Source organism: Danio aesculapii, chromosome 6 (assembly GCF_903798145.1).
Source record: "Danio aesculapii chromosome 6, fDanAes4.1, whole genome shotgun sequence".
In the NCBI taxonomy this organism is placed as follows: domain Eukaryota; kingdom Metazoa; phylum Chordata; class Actinopteri; order Cypriniformes; family Danionidae; genus Danio; species Danio aesculapii.
Genome location: NC_079440.1, coordinates 46,088,214 through 46,112,165, shown reverse-complemented (window position 1 = coordinate 46,112,165; position 23,952 = coordinate 46,088,214). Strand labels below are relative to the sequence as shown.

At 35.0% G+C, this 23,952-nt stretch overlaps 1 protein-coding gene across 7 annotated transcripts in view; it reads left to right on the top strand.

Annotated features, from left to right (window-relative positions):
• foxp1b (forkhead box P1b) overlaps nt 1–23,952 on the top strand; it is a 287,035-nt gene that overhangs the window by 113,987 nt on the left and 149,096 nt on the right. For 6 of the 7 annotated variants that reach the window (XM_056460382.1, XM_056460381.1, XM_056460375.1 and 3 more), the window contains one exon: nt 8,984–9,150. In XM_056460382.1, coding sequence (XP_056316357.1) covers nt 8,995–9,150 — 156 coding nt within the window. In that variant the 5' untranslated portion in view covers nt 8,984–8,994. Of the gene's footprint in view, nt 1–834; nt 854–8,983; nt 9,151–23,952 lie in introns of those variants that run through there. The other variant, XM_056460379.1, reaches the window with a different exon arrangement.

The following is a 23,952-nucleotide window of genomic DNA, read 5'->3' as shown; positions in this document are numbered from 1 at the left end:
AACTGGTTTTACAAGTCCTAGCCTCTGTTTTCATGGAGGTGATACAGATGATGATGATGATGTCTGTTTGTTTCTCAGACCGAGCCGGACATTTAGAAAGAACGTGAGTTTCATGAGTCCCTCCTTGTTGACTGACATCTAGTTTGCATTCGCTTTGGCCGTTTAGCAGCTGTAACCCACCCGTCCTAATGCTTCTTTAAATGTCAGGAGAACGACTGTTTGTTTGTCTTGAGTTTCTCCTCCGGCTGTTTATTCAAGACGGGGCTTGCATTTGCATTGACCTTGCTGTCCATGCATGCATCCATTCTTTTTTTTTCTTTCGTCCCATCGCTCTCCAAAGAATGTTTACATTTCGGCTCGCCCTCTGTGTAACCTATGCGATCTGTTGATCATTCCACCTGGTTAATGTTAAATTGCGCTTTGCGAGACGATGTGTTTGTTCATAAACAGAAAGAAAAGGCCCTGTTGTTTACCGTAGCCATGGCTGCAATCAGTTATTAAACAAATAGCCAGCTTTGTTTGTAGGAGCTGCCGGACGAGCATTAGCCTTACAAGGTCTGGAAAGCAAACTGGAGAAAGCACAAAAGAATAGACAAAACCACGTCTGTCCAAGCGTGCTGGGGGGTTTTGTCGAGATGCGTTTCTGGCCCCGGAGAGGCCCGTCCAGATTAGAGGGGCTGTTTGGTGTCGCGGTGAGATCTCCTTTTGGCAGAATGTCATCGCTGCTGTCATTTCCTCTTTGAGAAAGGCGACGAGCGATTCTTTTCCACGAGGGCGAGTTGCGAGCTGTGATTGTGCGCTCACGTGTGAGTGATGCAAAGTTGCGCCTTGAGACGGAAGACGCAAACCGAAGGTAACACAATGTTTGATATGTAGGTTAGATGCGTGATTTGCTGACGTTTGCTAAGCATTCACACTTAATCAGAGTGATTTGGAGTAATTTGCATTACATTTTAGGGACCCTATATAGATTAAGTGATTGTTGATTTATTAATTGTCTGACTAACAAATTGATTTTTAATAATTATTAATACAATCAACAGACTATTTATTTTATTTAAATATCTGCATTGTAAGGCTCATGATTCAAGCAATTATTTATTTACTCTAACAGGATAATATTTGATGGTTATGCTGTCCAATCATAAGTAATTGATCATACCATAAATATAATTATTGATATCCTAGATATGTAATATACTGACATTTATTAAGCATTAAAACTTAATCAGAGTCATTTGGAGTAATTTGCATTACATTTTGGCGACCCTATATAGATTAAGTGATTGTTGATTTGTTAACTGATTGACTAGTTAAATTGATAAAATGTAAAAAAAAAAATATCAAAATCAGTTATTTTGAAATATCTGCATTGTAAAGCTTGTGATGCCTAAATTCACAATATGGTCTTTTGGTCTTTTAGAATTTTATTAAATTATTTAGGCTCATACTTTTTTCCCTAACAGATTAAAATTGCATGGTTATGTTGTCCAATCATAAGTAATTGATCATATCATAAATATAATTCTGATATCTAGCTTAGACCTGTAACGTTTGCTAAGCATTCACACTTAATCAGAGTCATTTGGAGTGAATTTGCAATACATTTTGGGGACCCAAATGGATTATAGATTATTAATTGTTGATTTTATCATTAATTGACTAATTGATTTGATAGATAAAAAAAATGAATTAATTATTCATTATTAATTAAATCAATTATTTATTTTATTTTAATATCTGCATTTTAAGGCTTGTGATTTCTAAATTCACAATAGATTTTGGTTTAATTTTATTTTATTAAATTGTATTTAATTTAATTTTACTTTACTTTCTTACTTATTTACTCTAACAGGATAATATTTGATGGTTATGTTGCCCAATCTTAAGTATTTGATAATACCATAAATACAATTCTTGACATCTAGCTTAGATGTGTGGTACATTTGCTAAGCATTCACAGTTAACTCAAGTCATTTGGAGTGACCTTGCATTACTATTTGCATTAATATTTATTTGTAATTATTTAAATTTTCTTATGTATGTAGTTCTTATTTATAGTATGCTAACAGGATAATATTGCATGTTTATGTTTTCTAATGATAGGTAATAGGTGATCGATAATCATTCCATGACAAAAAAGTGTCCGTATATAATATAATATAATATAATATAATATAATATAATATAATTATTAGAAAATAATTATTATAATTATAAATGTCCTTTTTTCAATTTTTATTTTTACATGACCTGAATATATAAGCTTTATTTGATGTATGGTTTGTCAGGATAGGACAATATATTGATTCAACTTGAATATCTGTAATCTGAGTGTTCAAAAATCCGAAATACTGAGAAAATTGTCTCAAAAGTTGTAATTTTTTTAGTTTTTATACATTTACACTAGATAATTTAACAAATTATCCTGGAACATGATCTTTACTCTAAATTCATATAATGTGAATAAATGTAATCATTTAAATGTTTTCCTTTGCTGGATTTTAAATATTTTGGAGTTTAATGATAACCGAGAAAATCTCATACCAAACCACATTATAAACTCATAACTTCGCTCATACCAGTCATCTAGCCAAAATACAGCTGTCTGCGTTACTCATCAGAAATCCTTGGGGGCGAAAGCAGAAAAGAAAGAAAAAAACTGAAGATGCTCTCACACCTTTTCAGTCGTACAGATCATTGTGTTGTCTAGACAAGCAACACAGTTGAGCCTAAACAACGGTGCGATCATGGGCTTTTGTCGTCTTTATTGTGACTACTTATCTGGAGCGTAAGAATGTTGTGCTTTTGTTGAGCGCTTGTGTAAACAGGGGTGGTGTGAGAAAGCAGAATTGTGAGAGCAGGTGGGCTTTTAGAACTTACGAGAAATGACAGCATCTTTTTTAACACTGATGAGAGTCTGCTTTCCGGCCTGCTGCACCAAACACACAAACACACTTTCGCCATAAACACGCGCCCAGTCAAATCCTGGCAAATAATAAATAAGGGAGAAAGCTCTTGATTTTCTGCCTTTTTATCTAGGCCAGGTGGGGTGTGCATGTGATTTTTGTGCGTGCGATTATCAGATGAAGGCAACAAAACGTCAACATACACAAATTCTGTATTATCCGTTGTTTGTTGCAAACACTTGTTGTGTTTTGCAAGCAAGGGGAAAAGGTGCAGACATCTGATGATGGAGGTTTGTCTGGTCGGTGCCTGGTGGCGGAAGCTTAATCTCAGGGAATTTCCATTATTTTGAAGTTTTGCCTTAAGTCTTTGTTTTCTTTTTATTTAAAGCTGCGATAAACACTGCATACAAACAAATCTGTTTCTCCTGAGTTCTTGCCTCTTTTTTTCAGTTATTCATGTTTATTTTCTACATCTAAAATCCTTTTTCTGTACATATGCATCACAATCAGTGGTGGAAAGAGTACTGAAAAATCATACTCAAGTAAAAGTACCATTACTTGCCTAAAAATGTAGTGCAAGTAGAGTAAAAATATCTGTTGTAAATATTACTCAAAGTATGAGTAAAACCTTTCAAAAGTACTCAAGAGTAATGAGTAGTGAGTATTACGCTGTGAAAAGCTGATGCATTTACATGTAATTTGTGGTTGTGTGTAAACGTAACATTCTGTAGTGCATTTAGTTATTGCCCAGCAGGCACACAGCATCATAAGGCGTTAATATTAGCTTAGATTTAGGTTGTGATGTCAGGTGACCAAAATTCAACGTCTAGCCAGTGTCTAAGGACAATCTTATTTTGATGCTCAATAACGATATTTGGTTGATATTTGGTCGATTAAAGGTTGTGTTAGAAAGTGACCAAAATCCAACATCGAACCAATGTCTCAAACCAACGTCAGATTGACGTCAAATACTGACATTTATTCGTCAGGTCTGGCAAGCAAAATCCAACATCTGATAGACATCATAGTGGTAATGTCCACACAACGTTAAGCTGTAACTTCATTAGACGTTGATAATTGGTTGATTTTAGGTTGGCCATTGGACATTGGACAATTTTCATTTCCAAACAAAATTCAACATCCCATGACATTGGGGTACATTGTCTATCTGACGTCATGTTGAGGTCTTGTGCCTGCTGGGTGTGTAGGGTCATTTCGGTCATCATACAGTGAACATCCATCATCTTCTCATCAGTGACATGCATCTAAGTCATTGGGTCAATGCATGTAAAGATTTTAAACATCTTCTTGGACACTTTTAATGCTTCCGAACAGTTTGCTGCAATTACAAATTGCCCATGTCTTGAGGTAGTTCATTATGAGACGATTTAATTGGACAGGAATCACAGGACTGATTTTTCTAATCGATAGACAAGAAATAATAAAGAAGTGACTGCAGGTTGAAGGAAAGTAGTGGAGTAAAAGTACTGATACTGCATTAAAAGTGTGCTCAAGGGAAAGTAAAAGTACACATTTTTAAAACTACTGAGTAAATTACAATTTCTGAAGAAAAACTACTCAATTATAGTAGTTTGAGTATTTGTCATTTGTTACTTTACACCACTGATCGCAATGAAAAAATGTCAAGACAAATCCAGGCTGGAATCATACTGATAAGACAGTAAAACAATAGCTTAATTCATAAAGCCATTGACATTATTAATGCCCTACCACCAGGTTATTTCCCCCCATCTATTTGATATTTGTGATGGATAACAGGCATTTTCTTTCATCCCCCTTTTTTAGGTTGTGATATTGCAGCTTTTGAATTATTCCATGGTGAAATTTAATGAGAAAGTAGATTTATGGGTTTCATTTGTTTGTCAATTCCGAAATTAATTGGGTGTTAATTTCAGCTGGCCCTCTTCAGACGTGGGTACGCGAGCGCCTGCATTACTTTGCATTCGTTGCAGCTTCACGTCTTTATTGTGGGTCACTAGTTTTGCATACATTAAAATAGCCCCCCGGCGCATTCTCATGATTACTTTTAGAGATGCCACGCATTGGCAAATTTACGCCCTTCCTTTATAATTATGAAAATTTAGTACGGAATGACAGTGCATGCATAATAGCCATTATCACCCGCTTTTATGGAACACAATGAAAAAAAGAGAGCGAACAAATGAGACAGTAAAACGTAAAAGAGACAAAAAGAGAGAGAAGCATGCTAAACAAGCCGCAGCTTGTTTGTGGGAGGACCGGGTACTTAATTGAAAGATGGTTTTGAGCATGCTGTAGTTTAGTTGTACATGTACAGTATTTGCATGGTGTAGGGCTTTTTTTTCTTTAGATAAAACTATTATTATAAATGGTTTAAGGGACATTGTTCACACTGTCATGGAAATTTTGCAAATAGGTGTGTTTAAAAAATTATGAAAAATTTTAAATAAAAATACAATTAAAATGAATGTGGTTTAGAAACATTCAGAAGATTTTATTTTTTGCTAAGTTATTGATGTGGTTTGAATCAAAATTTTATAATTTTGTATTACAATTAATTGTGTATGAGTGTTTGAGTTTTTTGATATGTGTGCTTTGTTGTTCATCTGTTTGATTGTATGGATTCGGTGTATGATACTGTGTATATTGTGCCCTTTTAGTATTTTTGTTTTAGACACTTAGATTGAGGGAGACACTATGGCTCAGTAGTTAGCACTGTCGCCTCACAGCAAGAAGGTTGCTGGTTCGGGTATTGACTGGGTCAGTTTTCTGTGTGAAGTTTGCATGCTTTCCCCGTGTTTTCGTGGGTTTTCTCCTGGACCTCCAGTTTCCCCCACAGTCCAAAGACTTGCGCTATAGGTGAATATGAAAATAAACTAAATTGGCTGTAGTGTATGCTGTGTGTATGGATGTTTTCAATTACTGGGTTGCATCTGGAAGGGCATCCGCTATGTAAAACATGCTAAATAAGTTGGCGGTTCATTCCGCTGTGGTGACCCCTGATGAATAAAGGGATTAAGCCGAAGGAAAATGAATGAATGACACTTAGATTTATTAAACGAATACTGAAAGTCCAGTTTTTTGAGAATCATCCCACATAGATGACAAAATACATGGGTATCAGAGGTTGCATTAGACTTTCTAACTGGTTATATTTTCCATATTATTACCCCTCATTTTATTACCTGTCTTTTTATTTATCGCATTGCATTTAATAACATTCAAAACTTAAAGGCTGAAAGTATAGATTGTGTTGTATTTTATATTTATTTGTTTATACTAGAGCAGATGAACAGAGACAGTGTTAGTTTTCATGTTCAGCACCATTCATGTTCAAAATATTAGCTTCACCAGTGTTGAGGAACTATGCCAATGCATAGCCCTCGTGAAGATGATCATTATACAAGTACATGCAATTGCAGCTTTCAAAGAGAGGTAGCATCAAACATTGCATTATTTAGCCTATATAGATTGCCTATACACAGCCTATTTATCCTATATAGATAGTTACTACAAATCTATAATTACAAATCTAGAATGTTACTGTCTTAAATATAACTAGCATTTATTCTACCTGACAGCCATCACAAAATTGGCATTATTGTTGAATGACAGTTACTAATTATACTGCCCTACAGGCCCTCATAGCCTTCCATGTGACCAGAAGTGAAGAAAAGCCGTTTTGAGGGGGAGGGAAGGTAATGGTATTTGATTTTAGACGTTTAGGGTAAATGATTTTTTACAAGAAGTGCACAGTTTATTACAAACAATACTATATACGTATACAAAAAGAAGAGTAAATTTTGATTTAATGCTGACTTGGGTGCTTATGGTTGCAAATTTTGAAGCTGGATGTAAACCATTCGAAACCATGAGCTGTGGCAAGTTTACTGAGTCACCTACGGGGCAGACACATTCAAATTATTATTCGGTTTAACTGTATTTGATTGTGTTTCTTGGTAAGCTAAATTACTATAAACATTTTTTATTAAAGATCATTAAAAATGACAATGGGGTAGTGACCCAAAAATCACAGAGGGCCTAAAAAATAGTCATTGATGGAATCTTTTTGGAACTCTGAGAAAAGGTTTCCAGTGTTATTGAGGTACAATTTGTCCTACTCTTGTTTACAGTACATCAACTTTTCAAAACAGACAAAGGAAGATACGTAGCTTTTCATTGGTCCAGAAGGGATGGGTCAGTGCCCAATGTGTTCGTGTAGCCACCTCTCCCTACAAACCTGGCTGAGCAATTATCATCCGCCTTATTACTGTCTGAGAGGGCCAGCATTATAAATCTGAATTCTTTTCAATTTTCACCTGCCTGTGTGATTAGCACCCACTGCTTTAAGGGCATTCATTCTGCCTCATATCAATAATTAATAAGCCAAGTTAATTTACTTCTGCCTGACTTGGTCAGCTTCATTAAGATGGTCTGAAACAGGGCTACAAGGCACTCCTCGCCAACAAGGGCCTCAATGAATGCAAAAGATATCAATCTTAAGTGTCTGTCTCTGAACGACATGGATTGGTATGTTGAAGGAGAGAAGTAGACTTTTGGGATTGCGTGGCTGGACTGTTAGCCTGGAAGCATTTGGAAGAACAAAAAGCCTTTTTGTGTGTCAGAACAGGCGTCATTAAAGTTTAATGTATTATTGGAAAGTACTTTGGAAGTACATCGGAATATTTTCAGCTTTGTTTATTTGCGTGCGGGATCTAGGACCGTGGCATTAACTCAACACCCAGGATGCGAACGTTTGCTGAGAAGTTTTGATTCTGGAGATTTGTAATCCGAACAACTCCCCTGCCCTGTTTCCCATTAAAAAACCATCGGCTTGTGGTTCTTCTGGGAGCAATGCAAGTAAATATATCCATTTCACTTGAACAAGTTTTGTTTGTGAGCGAGTGTGTTTTCTTGGGCCTCTCTGCTGAGACGTGACCGAGGTTGGGTTCTCATCTCATTCGCTTTTTGCTTTTGCTTTAGACTTTCAGGCTCAGCGGAAAGATGCAAGGGAAATAGAAAATCGTGGTTCTTTTTATGGGGATAGTTTGTCAAATAAAATATAGAAGATAAAACAAATTCGTAATTGGTGTACCTATAGTGTGTCTGCTAAGTTTCAGGTCAAGATTTGGAGTGAAAATATAACACTTTACTAACATACTTCTGCATATTTTCTTCAAAATGCAATTCAGCCACAATAACCTCAGCTAGGTTTGTTGATACATCCTACAACTGAACATTGTAAAGTTTGATTCTGGCACAGACATTGCACATTTCAATAGTTGCTATTGTAAGTAATAAAAATAATGGACAGAGGGGTAGAGATATGCAGATTATTGCATACCTGACAACACTCCTGTGATTCCCGGGAATCTCCCATATTTCAGACCAATCTCCTGCAACCATCCCATTTTGTTATTTCTCCCAGAAAACTCCTGTAATTTCACCCCCACCACCCCCCCCACCCCCTTTTTTTTTGGTACAGTTTGTAACACCCCCTGGTCGCCAACTTGTGTACGGTATCCGATTGCAGCGGCTGCCCAAAGCCGGGTGCATAATACAGTTACTAACACCACAGTACAGTTACTTTCCTATCCCGGTTCTCAACAGTGTTATTCAGAGACCTCACCCCCGAAAACCCCCCCTCACCTCCGGTCTCCCAGATTTTTAGAGATAAATGTTGGCAGGTATGGATTAATGTGCGTTAATGTATAATAAGATCCACTTGCAATGCCACCTGGGGAGTAAAATCTCAATACTTGCTAAAGCTTATCAATGTTGAGGTTGGGTTGGGTGTTGCTGCATGTTGGGTTGTCCTTATTCACATTTTCTGTCTTGGTAGATGTTCCCTTTAAGATTGCACCTTTGCAGCTTGTGATGTGATGAAAGATGCTATATGAAAGTGTTCAAGCTTTGTCATATGTTGCTTCTATTATTATTAAACTTCAGTCATGCTTAAAAGGCAAATGAGTTGACGGCACCAACAGAGAAAGAAGGGAAGCATGAAATATACTGTTTGTGTGCAGAATGGGTTTAAGATTGTTTGTTTGCTTGTTTGTGTGTCTGTGCTGCAGGTTTTTAAGTCATGATGCAAGAGTCGGGGACAGAGGCGGCAAACGGAACGGCCCATCAGAACGGCGCTCCGCCCAGTGTGGAGGGACACCGAGAAGTTCGGTCCAAGAGCACTACTCCTTCCTCTGACATCACAGCATCTGACATCATCAACTTCCAGCAGCACCAGGTTTGACTTTCTGCTTCTTGTAGTGATTGTTTCCTTCGATTCAGTCTTAATTGCTATTCTTTTTGTTTTCCTTTAATCCCTGTTTTGCTATTTTATTTCTTACCTTATGTTCATCACCATGCGTGTAATGTTAATGTGTCAATTGTTTCTTTCTCTTCCATTTTTTTATTCATTTATTTCCTTTTACCCCTTAGCCAGCATCAGGACTTGGGTGCACTTGGGTGCTGTTTTTGCACATGTCAGTGTTTACGAATAGATTAGATCAAGAGGAACACGAGTAATATTGACAATCTATACATCAGTCTAAAGCTACAACCCTCAAGCAGCCATCGCAGCTAGTTGTTTTTCAATGGGAAGCTTATAAGCAATGTATTTGCTAATTTTGTGCAGATAAAGATTATTAGATATGAAGTACATATCATCGCAATAACAAGACACACACGCATTCATTGCTGTACGTCAGGGTTCATTTTGAAAGGTACGAGTCCACAGAACAATATCCTATCGAACACATTTAGTCCACTGACACAATAGTGTTCAGTTTTGAATGGTTATTCATTTGTTTATCTCACTGTTTCATCTGTAGACCTGTTGTTTACATTGTTTACTATGTTACTTATGCGCGAAAATGGCATCTTGGTAGTAAAAAGCAAGGCGATGTCATGGTTTACAGTGTTACAGATCAAATGAGACCACGAACTGAATAAAAATTCAAAGTTATAATAATTACTAAAATCTAAACAAAGCAGTCAAGTGTTTTAACGTTCTGCATATGCCTATCAGTGAGCTGCTTTTAGCCAGTAACTTGCTTTCTAGTTTGACTGATGGAGAATTTAGCCAATGGGTGCATGATTTTTCGAAATATGGTGACGTCTATTTATCTATTGGACACATGTTGTTTTATTGCATTATTGCATTTTTTTCTTTTTGTTTGTTTAATCCTTTTTTCTATTTCTTTCTTTCTTTCTTTCTTTCTTTCTTTCTTTCTTTCTTTCTTCTTTCTCTTTCTTTCTTTTTCTTCTTTCTTTCTTCTTTCTTTCTTTCTTTCTTTCTTTCTTCTTCTTTCTTTTTCTTCTTTCTTTCTTTCTTTCTTTCTTTCTTCTTTCTTTCTCTTTCTTTCTTTCTTTCTCTTTCTTTCTTTCTCTTTCTTTCTTTTTCTTCTTTCTTTCTTCTTTCTTTCTTTCTTTCTTCTTCTTTCTTTTTTCTTTCTTTCTTTCTTTCTTTCTTTCTTTTTCTTCTTCTTTTTCTTCTTTCTTTCTTTCTTTCTTTCTTTCTTTCTTTCTTTCTTTCTTTCTTTCTTTCTTTCTTTCTTTTCTCTTTCTTTTTTCTTTATTTCTTTCTTTCTTTCTTTCTTCTTTCTCTTCTTTCTTTTTCTTCTTTCTTTCTTTTTTCTTTCTTTCTTTCTTTCTTTCTTTTTCCTCTTTTCACAATTTGATAGTTTATGACATTTTCCTTCTGATCCTCCATTTATTTTTCTTCTTTAATTCACTTGTTCTCTGTCCTTTATTAGTTTCTTCATTCCTACCTACATTCCTACCTCTCTTGCGTTCTTTCATTTTTGCACCTGTCTGTTATTAACCCATGTCAACAGCATCCTTCTCTCCCTCTTTAAGTGCTTGTAAATATTTAATGGTCACACCCCCTCCGACCAGAGTACATAAACACATTATTATGATTATTTATGTATATTGAGAGAGGTTTGAATTTTTAAACGCACTAAGTGCTCTTTCTGTGATTGTGTTTTTGGTTGCCAATGTGTTTATCTCGGCAACTCTGCATCTGCATTCAGGTGAAATATTTATCACGCATGTTGCAATGGACAAATGCATAGGTGCAATGGAATGTACGGACAGGCAGTGCATTCGGACGCCACAGATTTCACCTGTCGCATTGTAAACACCCCTAACACTCGGGTGGAGATTTCAGAGAGCTTCGCTTCAAAGCATCGAAGCGTAGAGTGTTGCCGCCGCTTTTATTATATACCAAGAGTGGCCAAAAACATCTGGGAATAAACAGACGAGCTCTTTCTGTCTGTCTGAGTGTTGTGTTTGCTACATGACAGCGTGTGGAGTGGGCCAGCACTGAAAAGATCAGCCAGTCGTGTGTTATCTGTGCCCCACGGCATGATGGGAGATGTTGTCAAGGGTTGTTTGGTGGGGATGGGGAGCTTCTGAAGAAGCTGTCTACTGGAGTATCATGGCTGTCTTGGAACTGAAAAGCACAATACATGGGTTTTAACAACAAACAGGACAGATCTGATCTAAAAAAAGAAGAATGAACCAAAACTGATTTGTTTTTCTTTCATTTCGTACAAGGGATATTGATTTTGCATTGTGTCTAATTTGGTGAGATGTTGGTTGTGAATTAGAATGATAGCGTATAGGGATAAAACCCATTTGACATCTTGATTTTTGCTTGAGATCAATCTGTAACTAGAGTATATCACCATCAATCAATAACACGAAGCATCTGCGATTGGCTCTGGCTTTCGCTTTCTCCTGTCCTCTGAATTGCTTCAGTCTGTTGTGCGCTTCTCGGACTTAGCGTGATGTTGTCAGTTCGAAAATCACAGGCATACTGAATTCATTACCGCAGTCGTCACACAAAACCGTGGATAAGATTTCAATAACTGCAGGCCACAGTTGAGTAAACAGTTGCACTGAAACTTAATTCCTGTTGACTTTGCCTTCATTCTGTGCCAGGGGCTCACTCTGATTCACTCGGCTGAGACAACAGGGGTTACGACTCTGACGAATGCAAGGAAATGGAGAGAGAAGAAAGAAGGGAGAGGAGATAGAGAGAAGCTAAATGCCAGAGCGCTTGGCCAAGTCAGGGATGTGCACTTGACACTGTTACCACATTACTTCATCGTTTTATTGCGACTGTGATGAGTGAAGGAACCAAGATTTGCTTTTTTTCAAGCTGCTTGTTAGATACCAGCTGTGTTGGGGAGCAACTATATTTACTGCATTTCTCAGGAAGATAGAAGCTGTTTGGGAAGATAGAGATCTGCTGTTTTCACAAGCTTAAATGGTAAATCTATTATGTTTTTTACACTTTCAACTTCCTTTAGTGCGCTAAAAGCATTAAAGCATGAAAAAGTGTGTTATGTCTATTTGAACACTAAGACTAAATAGAAAGAGACACTATTGCTTCATAATATTCCTTCATTAACCCCAGCAGAAAGCATTTTTACACTGAATAGTTTATTGCCTGTACAGTGCATTTTGTGCTATGCACCCCATCCGTCCATCCAACCTATCCATCCAACCTATCCATCCAACCTATCTATCCAACCCATCCATCCATCCATCCATCCCTTTTTCTTTCAGCTCAGTCCCTTATTTATCAAGGGAATGAACTGCCCCATTCACCATATAGTAATAGTAATTGTATGAATAAGTGGCTGATTTCATTTGCAAGCTTAAATGGATAGTTCATCTATAAAATTGTCCATCCTCTTTATTAATTATAATCATCTAAATGTTTTATTTTATTGTGTTGGAACAAAATTGATAATGCATACAGTGCTAGTGTTGTCATGATACTGGAATTTCCAACTGCAAGACAACACATTGAAAAATATTGATAATTAATACCATTTTAGATACTACAAGGAATAAATTCCGCAATATTAAGAGTACACAAATGAAGTAAAAAGAATAAATAAATTAACTAACCCATGCAATGTTTTTGCATTTCCAAGTAAAATTTCATTTTACATCAGGCATGTCAGCAGTCCTTAAGTCCAAAAGGTGATGAATTACTTGTAAAAAAATAAAAAGGCTGCAATCTTATCTTATTTTAAAATTGAAACAAAGTATTAAATCATCTTAATATTATTAGTGAGGAAGGTTACCTATATTAACTTCAGAGATTTAGCAAAAAGGGACATGCATAACAGCAATATCACTATATCAAAGGTGTATTATTATTTTATCATTATTCCAAAGTATGATAGATATAGAAAGAAGGTTTTGAAAAAGCAAGATTGTATCCTTTTAAATATTTCAGTATCGATATTAGTTGATATATCAATATTTTTGAGTACACGTAACCTTAACACTTATCAATAATAAAAGTAGGGATGTCTAGATCCGAACACGTGATCGGAAACCAGGCCCGATCACACGTTTAACAGATCGGACTCGAATATATGAATATATATATATATATATATATATATATATATATATATATATATATATATATATATATATATATATATATATATATATATATATATATATATATATATATATATATATATATATATATATATATATATATATATATATATATATATATATATATACTCTCATTATTTTTTAACATGTCTATAGTTATGTGGTTGCACAGAGTTAGACCTCTTTCATGACATCACTTTGTTGCAGAGATGCTATTCGTTAAATGCTGACAAAGTAGCACACGGAGCGTGAGTATGTCTGTGGTCTGGAGGTATTATAAAGTTGATGACGACAACATTGCCATAGCAAACTGTTAAATATGTAAACTTGGGACTACCTGCCAGGTATTTTAAGTTGAGGGGCTGTTTGTTTTTTATATTAGAATTTTTTATATTTACTGTTTTGCACTAAAGTCCAAAAGTGAAGAATTTATGATATTTATTACTTTATTGTTCAAGCTACCTCACAGAAGTGCTCTGTTAGTTAACAGAGTTGTTGAATGTTAAAATAAGGTGAATTAAATGTAACATAAGGAACATCCTGAATCTGTTTCTGCGCTCTTCTTTATTCTTTTTTTATGTATTGTAAATGTATCGTATTGGGTTTTGGTATTGGTAGAAATCAGACTCTGACTTGGACTTGAGGGCAAAAAACCTGATCGGGACATTCCTAAATAAGTGTTTAAAAAAATTATTTTGTGAGGACTTTAGGAGTGATTAAAGTGTGCTGTCCCTTTAAGAGCAGCTCAGAACAGAACTCATATTGCTGTGTAAACATCAAAGCTTAAAAAGGTCATCTTCATTAGTTTTGATCATTAAAACAAACTCCTTTGTTTATTGTTTTCTTTGGGAACAAGGATTCAGCTGTGTGATAAATGCTATTTTTTTATGCAACATATCACTCTCTTTGCTCGTTTTATTCACACATACAACGTGACCTTTTTAAGACTAGTTTCTCTACTGACAAGCTGTATGGTTTTATTATCTCTCAAATTATGAACCCCTACGACTGCTTAAATACGTGAAAAACAACAAACCTGGAGGTTGACATATCATCTATCCTGATTAGTCGACATAACTGTGAAAGACAGTGCTCATTAATAAAGACGAGGGATAAAATAATTGTAATCTGTTTGATCATCTCGACCTTGACAGGGGAATTTATCTTCTCGAACTAGTCAGATTTGGGGGGAAGTAGACCATAAGCTTCATTTAAACATCTCCATTAGGAAGTCAAATCCCCAGTGCTATTACCTTATATAAAAGAGACGTGTCCCTAAATGGGACTTCTCTAGATAGAATAGAGGCTTTCCATTCAAATAAAGCCACCTCAAACGCCTTTTATCCTCGTACTAAAGAATTTAGGTCCACTCTTTAAATGGTTTATGCATATAATTCACCAAAATTAAAGGGACAGACCACCCCTGTCAGCATTTATGCAAAAGCTTTCCATTATGGCACAAGAGCCATCTCCAATGAGCAATTCATCTCTCTGTGGTCTGTGGTCGACATGATCAGGGAAGAAACATGTCTGTGGATGTCCGCATGATGTAGTTGGGATGCGATTCCAGGAAAAAGCAGAGAAGGAAAAGTGTTGCGCAAGGAAGTGTTCGTGAAGCATATTTTATTTTACAATTTTAAAACAATTGTTAGCATTTGCAATCCACAGATATCTGTCGTGTGTGTATATAGACACATATTTTTCAAGGTTATTCATTGCTAAATAATTTACATGTTGCCAATTTGATATATTTCAATTAACAGCAAGTTATTACAGTCAGATATTTAATAAAACGATCATTATTTTTTTATAAAAAATTTCCCCCCTCCTTATGCAGTACTGGTTTGTTTTATTAAGATTATCAATTGCAACATGAATTGTATTATATTGATGTTATTATTATAATTTATTTTTTTAATAATTATGGTTTGTTGAAATGGTTATAATATGGTTTATGCTTTGGACTACATATTGTTTTTTATTTGGTTCACAGTTAAAAAACTATTGTATTATATTATATTATATTATATTATATTATATTATATTATATATTATTATATTATATTATATATTATTATATTATATTATATATCATTTTATACAACAGTTCTGTCTGGTTCTCGAATCTGATTGGCTGATATCTGTGCGATATGCTGCAATGTCAGAACTCATACAGCCTCTTCATTTTTGTGTATTATTCCGGCTCACATAAGCCCCTTTCACACATACAGACCTTTTCATAAATTACCTGCAATTTTTTTGGAAAGGTCTGTATGTGTGAACAGGCCCATTTTGAAAATACAGGTAAATTTGTTCTGGCAATTTTCCGGAAAGAGAAGTTGTAACATTACTGCATGTAATTTGCCGGAATGCTGCGCTGTGTGAAAGCAGAAGGAAAATTGGAGGAAAGAGCGAATAACACTTAGAACACGCTGACGTGAGACGTCTACTCCAGCCAGTCAGAACATTCAGACGCATTCACATCTGCGCTGTTTATGAAAATAAATGCTTTTGAATATTTTTCCAGACACATTTAACTGTTAGATGTTTGTCAGATAACGTTTCTATGTTCCTTCATAATGCCAACTGTGTAAAATAATATCTATAAAATGCTTTTGATAAGCTGTTGTTTGTTTAACTTCAAGCTCTGCTTCCTTTAGTTGCGTGACACATGTGCATGTGAAACAGCCGGTGAGTGCCAGCACACACACATATTATGTACATCTCGACATGCGAAAGTGTTTCTCCATATGTTTTCATCGAAGTTGTTTACAATACTTATCCATCCACAGAGTTTGTATTGTAGTCAAATGTTTACAAATACAAGTGCAACCGTTAGGAGGTCATTTCTGGTTAATAATGTCAGAATTTACCCGTATTTTGCAATGGATGTGTAGAATTTTTACCGGTATCACTGTGTGAAAGAGGCTATTGAGTGACAGCGGATGAATAAACTCACTACAGTTTGACAAATATGGCTGCTGTTGGACAACTTAATGTATTTTTGAGGCTTTTCAGGTGAGAATGTAGTTGTTAGATTGCAACTATGCAGTTTATTTATAAGCATAGTGCCTATTTTAAATATTTATAATTTTAGAGAGACAGCGCATCAGCGGCCATTAGCCATATGAGCAGAGCAAAGACGGTTGATGTTTTTCATCCACAAGATGGCGACAGAGACAGCTAAGAAACCCTTAGAGGAGAAAAACTGCGTACTTTTTAACTACAACTAATCAAATCATTACTAAACTGGTGTCATTCTAAGTCAATCTCTCTCTTTTATATGTTGCAGTGCTGTATTTATTCCATAGTAATTATATTGAGTGTGAGATGGGACTCGCATATCAGGAATGTAACGCTATGTATTTTGTGTTGGCCACTCTTTGTTTAACCCCGAGCTACTTTTTGGTTGGCCATCTCTTTGTTTCTAATGAGTCTCCTGTTTTTGTTACTGCAGACTACTTCAGTAAAGAGAAAGAAAGAAGAAATGCCCGCATGTGTTTAGCATTTTTACTTATCGCAAGCACAACAGTAATCTGGTAGTGTTTGCCCTGCTTTGACTTTTCCGGGGTTAACTATTGTGATCTCCCGATTGCAACAGAGAAATACTGGGAAATCTCTGTAGACTGATGGCATTTTATGCTGTTCAGCCTTATAATCTTAAAATGTAAGCAAAATCACCTGTTTTGTCATCACTTAAGAGATTATGCAGGAGAATCATTTTAAATACTAACTTTAGCTTTATAGTCGCATTGGTGAAGTAGCAACGGTTTCTGCTCCTCTGACGTCAGCTGCAGATGTGAACGAATGGCAGAAGAAAGTAGTTCCTCATAAGGGTTTTTAGACACTCGTGTTTGATTTTCTTTGTTATACACACAATCATGCCATCAAACTGTTGTATAAAAGCAATATCACACAAACAGTGGTGCAATATGGCTGTGTATCGTCACTGGTGGGACAACATGCGCCTCCCACCAGTGCCGATATACAGCCATATCGCACTACTACTCGTGTGACATTGCTCTTATATTATATTATATTATATTATATTATATTATATTATATTATATTATATTATATTATATTATATTTACTATACTGTATTTACTATATTTATGTTTACTTGTGTTTTTGTACTGTCACACGTACACATGTTTACATATGAGTTGTGTTTACGTTGTTGTTTAGCTTTTTTTTTTTTGCATGTCAGCCATTGCTCACTGCAGCAGCGAGTGCACCCACAGGAATTTCCCCATTCACAATACAAACATCCTTCCATGGCCACACAACCAATACAGCCCATCTGATCAATCGCATCTCTCATGTGCTCCCAGCAAATATGACACAATTGTGGCCCAAACTGACCTTTATCTGATCTCCCAGAATATACGGTACTCTCGGTACAAGACCGCTGTCATCCCTGTGCTGATTATTCAGGCCTCTTTCAAAGAGCCTTGTCTTGCACTCAGCAAGGCAGAACGAGAAGTTGTGGTTTTTAGCAACATCTTTTGATGAGGAAGTGAAGATGAGAGATAGAGATAAAGATTTAAAGAAAATAAAGCCAGCCTGTTCTTATGCAAGAGCAAAACTTTTTTTTTTTTTTTTTGATGTTTTTAACTTTTTTTTTTTTGTTTTTGCTGCTTCTGCAACAGGAAGCCAACCTGTGTGCAGCAGACTAAAATAACTATACAACAAAAAGAATGTTGTCATCCATTTCTGATCCATGCTCAGTTTTCAGGATGATCCATCTGAATTCGTGCAATAAGATCAATTGTGAAGTGATCATTTTTAACTTCATATTGCAATACAGTGGTTTGTCATTAGCATTATTCTAATACACTCGTAAGAGTTAGTTTGTCTATTTGGAACAGACAGTGGATAATATTAATTTAATGGGCATCTTTTTGACAACAATAATAAATCTACAAGACTCATTTACAGTACATCCTGTTTATGGGCTGCTGTGGTTTCGTAATGGTTTGATTGACAGCGATGAAAATGCTCAGCATTGAAAATTTAGTCAAGACGAGACACATTTGCGTTTATTTTAACTTCTCTTGTGTTTCCGGTAGGAGACAAATATAAAGATTAAATACCTCCTTTGTACCGTATCTCTATAAAATTGCATGCAGATTATAAACTTTTACTCTATTATGATTAAACTCTATATTAAACTATAATCCCAACATAGCATATCCTGCGATGTGACATTTGCGGATGCACACATTGTTATATCGATGCTGAAACAATATATTGTGCAGCACTAACTTGAATATATGTTAGTTGTCTTTACCTCTTTTCTGTCCCTGACCAAAAACTTGCTCTCACAGTTAGTGCTGTGTAAGCATGATCAAAATCAAGTTTACATCGATATAAAAACTAATTTAAACAAAAAATATTGTTGCGTGTTCTATGATATGCTGTAATAAATTTGAATGTGCATTGTTTTTCTCAGTATTTATTATGTATATGTAGACATTACATGAAACATTACGTCATGAAAATGTTCTTGAAAGTTCTGGAAAAGTCTTGGAAAAGTCATTGAATTTTAGTAGTAAAAATGTGTATGAACCCTGTATTATACTAACAGTTCAGCTTTGTGTGTTATATGTGCTACTGACGTCTCTACTTCCAGAACTGTCCGACAAAATATCACTAGCCAATCAAAGTAGACCCTTGTTAATTCCACCTCCTGAAGAAGTTTGTGCCAGAGTAGTGAAGAAAGCAAAGCAAAGCATAAGAGAAATCTGCTGCATTGCATTCATAATTAAAATTGTATGAAAAGGTAAATTGAAAAGCTGTTAAATAAAAGAATGGTGCGTCTTTGTGACGTAAGAATTTTCGATAACACTTTATAATAACTACACACTATGAACTGTTTATTAAGCATTAGCAAATAGTGAATTAATTATTTGTTAAGAATCAACTCTAATAAATGTTAGTAAGCAGTTTTTAACTGCAGATACAAATGCTCTATTCTTGATTTAGAGGCACATTTATAATGTGCTTAATTGTTCTTTCATACTTTAAGGATTTATTTTTAATTACGAAATTAAGTATTGCATTATGTACAATCCAGTTATTTAATCATAGTTGGTTGTTTTTTAAGATAATTTAGAATGAGTTAGTAAATGATTAATAAACTATTAAAATTAATATTTATAATTCTTATTATTCAGGCATATACTAATAGTTAATTTGTATCTTAATAAATGCTTTATTAACTCAACTTCATCCCGTTTTGTGACCAAATCTAAAGAGAGGGCTGTTTTATGCTTCCCAATAAATGACAATTAAACGCTCAGTTAAATTCTAAACAGGAAAAAAGAACATAAACGACATTATTCATTCATATTCGTTTGAAGACGAAACAAATGAAACTGTATTAAATAAAAAATAAATCTTTGCAACCGTATCTAAAATAAAATTACTGTAGAGTTTAAACATTGCATATTCTTATATTGTTAAATTGTTGTTTTATTATCCAACTTTGTCGTATTTTGACACTGCTGTTATTCATCAATGTTTAAACTTTACAGTAATTTTACTTTTTAGATAAGATTGCAGATTTATTCTTCATTTGATTCTGAGCCTGTAATTGTCATTTATAAGGGATTTATAAAGCATAAATAATCCTCACTTTAGATTAGATCACAAAACTGCATGAAGTTGAGTTAATAAAGCATTTATTAACATAGTAGCTATTACGATATGCTTGAATAATAAGATATATAAACGTTGATTTCAATAGTTTATAAATCATTTACTAACTCATTCTGAATTATCTTAAAAACCACCAACTACTCTTAAATACAAATGGCTTGTAAATAATGCAATACTTCATTTAGTAATGAAAAATAAATCATTAGCAAAGTATGAAAATACAAATATTAGGCACATTGTAGATTTGGTTGTAAGTCAAGAACACAGCATTTGTAGCTGCAGTTATAAACTGCTTACAAATGCTTATTAATGTAGAGTTAATGCTTAACAGATAATGAATTCTCTAGATCAGGGGTCACCAATCTCGGTCCTGGAGGGCCGGTGTCCCTCCAGGGTTTAGCTCCAACTTGCCTCAAAACACCTGCCTGGGTGATTCAAGTATACAGTACCTAGTAAGACCTTGATTAGCTTGTTCAGGTGTGTTTGATTAGAGTTGGAGCTAAAATCTGCAGGACACCGGCCCTCCAGGAACAAGTTTGGTGACCCCTGCTCTAGATGCTAATGCTTAATAAATGATTCCTAGTGTGTAGTTATTATAAAGTGTTTCTGAATTTTCTTATATTATTTTCTTCTTATATTTCTTCTCATATCTTTCATAATGGTGTATTTTTGCTTTTTCTGAAAAAAAAAAAAAGTTAGTTATGTACATTTAATGGCACAAATATAATTCCATAAATCCCAAAATGAATGTGATGTTATTGACATTTTCTTTGATAATGTCTCAATTTGCTCCCTAATAATTTCATTGCTGTCTGGGAGAAACATCTAAGGTATGAAACATGTATCATTTGCAATTGCTATTTTTCACGCATTTACTCTCACTGTTTTGTGCATCCAAGCCTCTATATGGCACAATCCCTGATGAGTTATGAGCGATTAAATAGGTGCATATTTAATCTTGTGCATGTTTAAGCAAGCAGCAGTTGACTCAGACTGCCAGTAATCCTGCTCAGCTGATACTGCCCTTAAGTGTAAAATATTAATGCCCTGTTCTCTGACAGGCTTTTTTAATCACATACGAGAGCGCCCTCACTCAAAGACATCATCTCAAAACCACAGCAAAGAAAGACATCCAGACAAGATAGGCTGACAAGAAAAGCTAGCATGAGTTAGTGCTGCTCTTTGATGGCAGAGTAAACTCATCTCAGTTTATTCTGACAAAATCATGCTTTGTTTCTAATCTTAAAATAAGGCTAAGTGATTAGCTAGGTTTTTAAATCTCTTTTTTTTTTGCCCGTGTCTTCCTCTGACCTTTAAGCAGGGTTAGGAGTCGGTGAGGTTATGTCTTTGTTGGTCACGGACAGTATGAGTAAGCAAGGTGCTTGTGTTATGCAATGTGAAGCAAACCCTGGAGCCCACCAGATCAGGAAACAAACTCAGAAGAGTGACAGAATCGTGTATGATGATGAAGGTACATGAGCATGCATTTGCACACACATCTGACGCCAGCTCACCCAGAGCCACAATTGTGCTGAATTCTGATTTGGCATCGCCTTTCAAATTCAGTTTCTAATATGAGGCAAAGAGGAAACAAAGAGGAAACAGAGTCGTAATGCAACGTCAAATTTAAATATAATAGAATTAAAACTGACAAATACACTTTGCCATATATGACACTGGCCCTAAAACCAGCCATAAGTGTACATAAAAAAAAAAAAAGAAAAAAAAAAAAGAAGAGATTTATACATTATAATACAGGCTTTCTGCAGGTTTCACCATGTTAAATTTAAGACATTTAAAGACCATTATGATTAAAATTTTAGACTCATAAAGGCTAAGAAACGTTTCATATGGCCCAGATTGAAAACATTTTTATTTGCCTTATTAAAATTATATATATTTAATACATTTAATAATACAGTAATAAATTAATAATAAAAAAATAATATTTTAGATTTTTCTTAGCAAAATATTTTAAATATTGTGTAAAACAAACAAGCAAGCTCTATTTGATTCCATACTTGTTTTTGAACACTTTTTTTCCAACATATACTTTCATTAAAATAATTTTAAAAAAGAACAAATGTTTTAAAAGTTTTAAGAACTATAATAAACTAAATCTATGCACAACAATCTGTCCAGGTCCGTGTCCTCAACAGTGAATACATGGAGTACTTTTAAACAAATGTTATTGTAAGGAAAATAATTAAACTTTTATGATGAATAGAATAAAAAATTACCTTTTTAAAAAAATTTAATGTTTTATTGAGATCGATTGTTGGTGATCATATGGGTTGCTGCCAGATTGAGTAGCTATACATGAACAAAGGAAAATTAAGACCTGTTTAAAACAGATTTAAAACCTACAACACAATATTTTAGTAAATTTAAGACTTTTTAAAGCTTAATAATTAGATTTTAGGATTTAAGATTTTTTAAGACCCCGCGGAAACCCTGTAATAAATGTATAAACCAGCCATAAGGGTACACTTTCTTTTATATTGAGATTTATGCATCATAATAAATGAATAAATAAAACTTTTTAAATTAACTTTTAAGGGTAGGACACTATTTGACTGAGATATGATTATTTGAAAATCTGGAAACTGAGGGGTCAAAAAAATCAAAATATTAAGGAAAAATAAATCTTTAATATATATACTGTATATATATATATACATATATATTCATTCATTCATTCATTCATTCATTTTTCTTTGGCTTAGTCCCATTGTTCATCAGGGGTCGCTACAGCGCAATGAACCTACAACTTATCCAGTTTTACACAGTGGATGCCCTTCCAGCAGCAACCTAGTACTGGAAAACACCCATACACTCTCACATTCGTACACTACGGCAAATTTAGCTTATCAATTCACCTATACCTTGTGACTGTTGGGGGAAACAGGATCACCCAGAGGAAACCCACGCCAACACGGGAAAACATGCAAACTTCACAGGGAAATGCCAACTGGTCCAGCCAGGACTCGAACCAGCGACCTTCTTGCTGTGAGGACAGTGCTAACCACTGAGCAACCATGCCGCCCATTTTTTTTGTAACATTTATTTCTATTTCTTAGAATAGGTTATTAATTGAATTTCATGGTTTACGTTTTAGTTATAAAATTAGAAACCTGTACTCATACCATTGATTTCCATATTTGTTTATACATATGCAAATGATATCGTATATGGTATATGTGTTACCACACATGTATTTCTTTGGATTGCAGTATTCAGTAAATTCCCTGTGGCGTCATTCCAATTCCAACCTCCTTTGGGCATCAGTTTTTAACTAATGAATTGAAAATTGGAAAAATTGTTAATTTCTAAAATCTGGCATTCCTGGGTGTAAAGATGAGGAAGGATAAAGGAAAAAACATGCATGCTTTTCACTCTTTTCGCTTTAAGGTATCTGCTTGTAAACTGTTAATATTTTCAGATTGCACTACACAAAGCCAGAGCCTCCAACTTATTGCAAATCCTGAGCAGGAGATTGGTGTTATGACACCGCATATTGCCCCAAATTGCTTTATTGGTAAAACGCTAGTGCTTCCTTCAATTTTGATAATTTTATGGAATCCCTCGTTGAACGGTTTAATTATGTTATCACCCAACTGGCAACATCTGTCTTTATCCTGGAACAGGTGACAGTTTTATTACGGGACGAATCTCTCGGCTGGATCTGCCGATTGATGGCCGTTCTGATTCATAATCGTACAGATGGAGATTGAAATTGTACATTAATGTGCTTGTACGCAGAAGAGAGGAGGAATAATTATTTGCAAAGGGGGAAAAAACAGACACACGCAATGTGTGATTCTCCGAAGCCTGCTACAATTGAAGCATATTGCTTTTTTGGATTGTAACTAATTGTTCCATGCAATATATCCCTCTGGCAGTGCACTTCTCACCCCCCGGGACCCCCTGATGTGCTTCAGCTCATTTACAG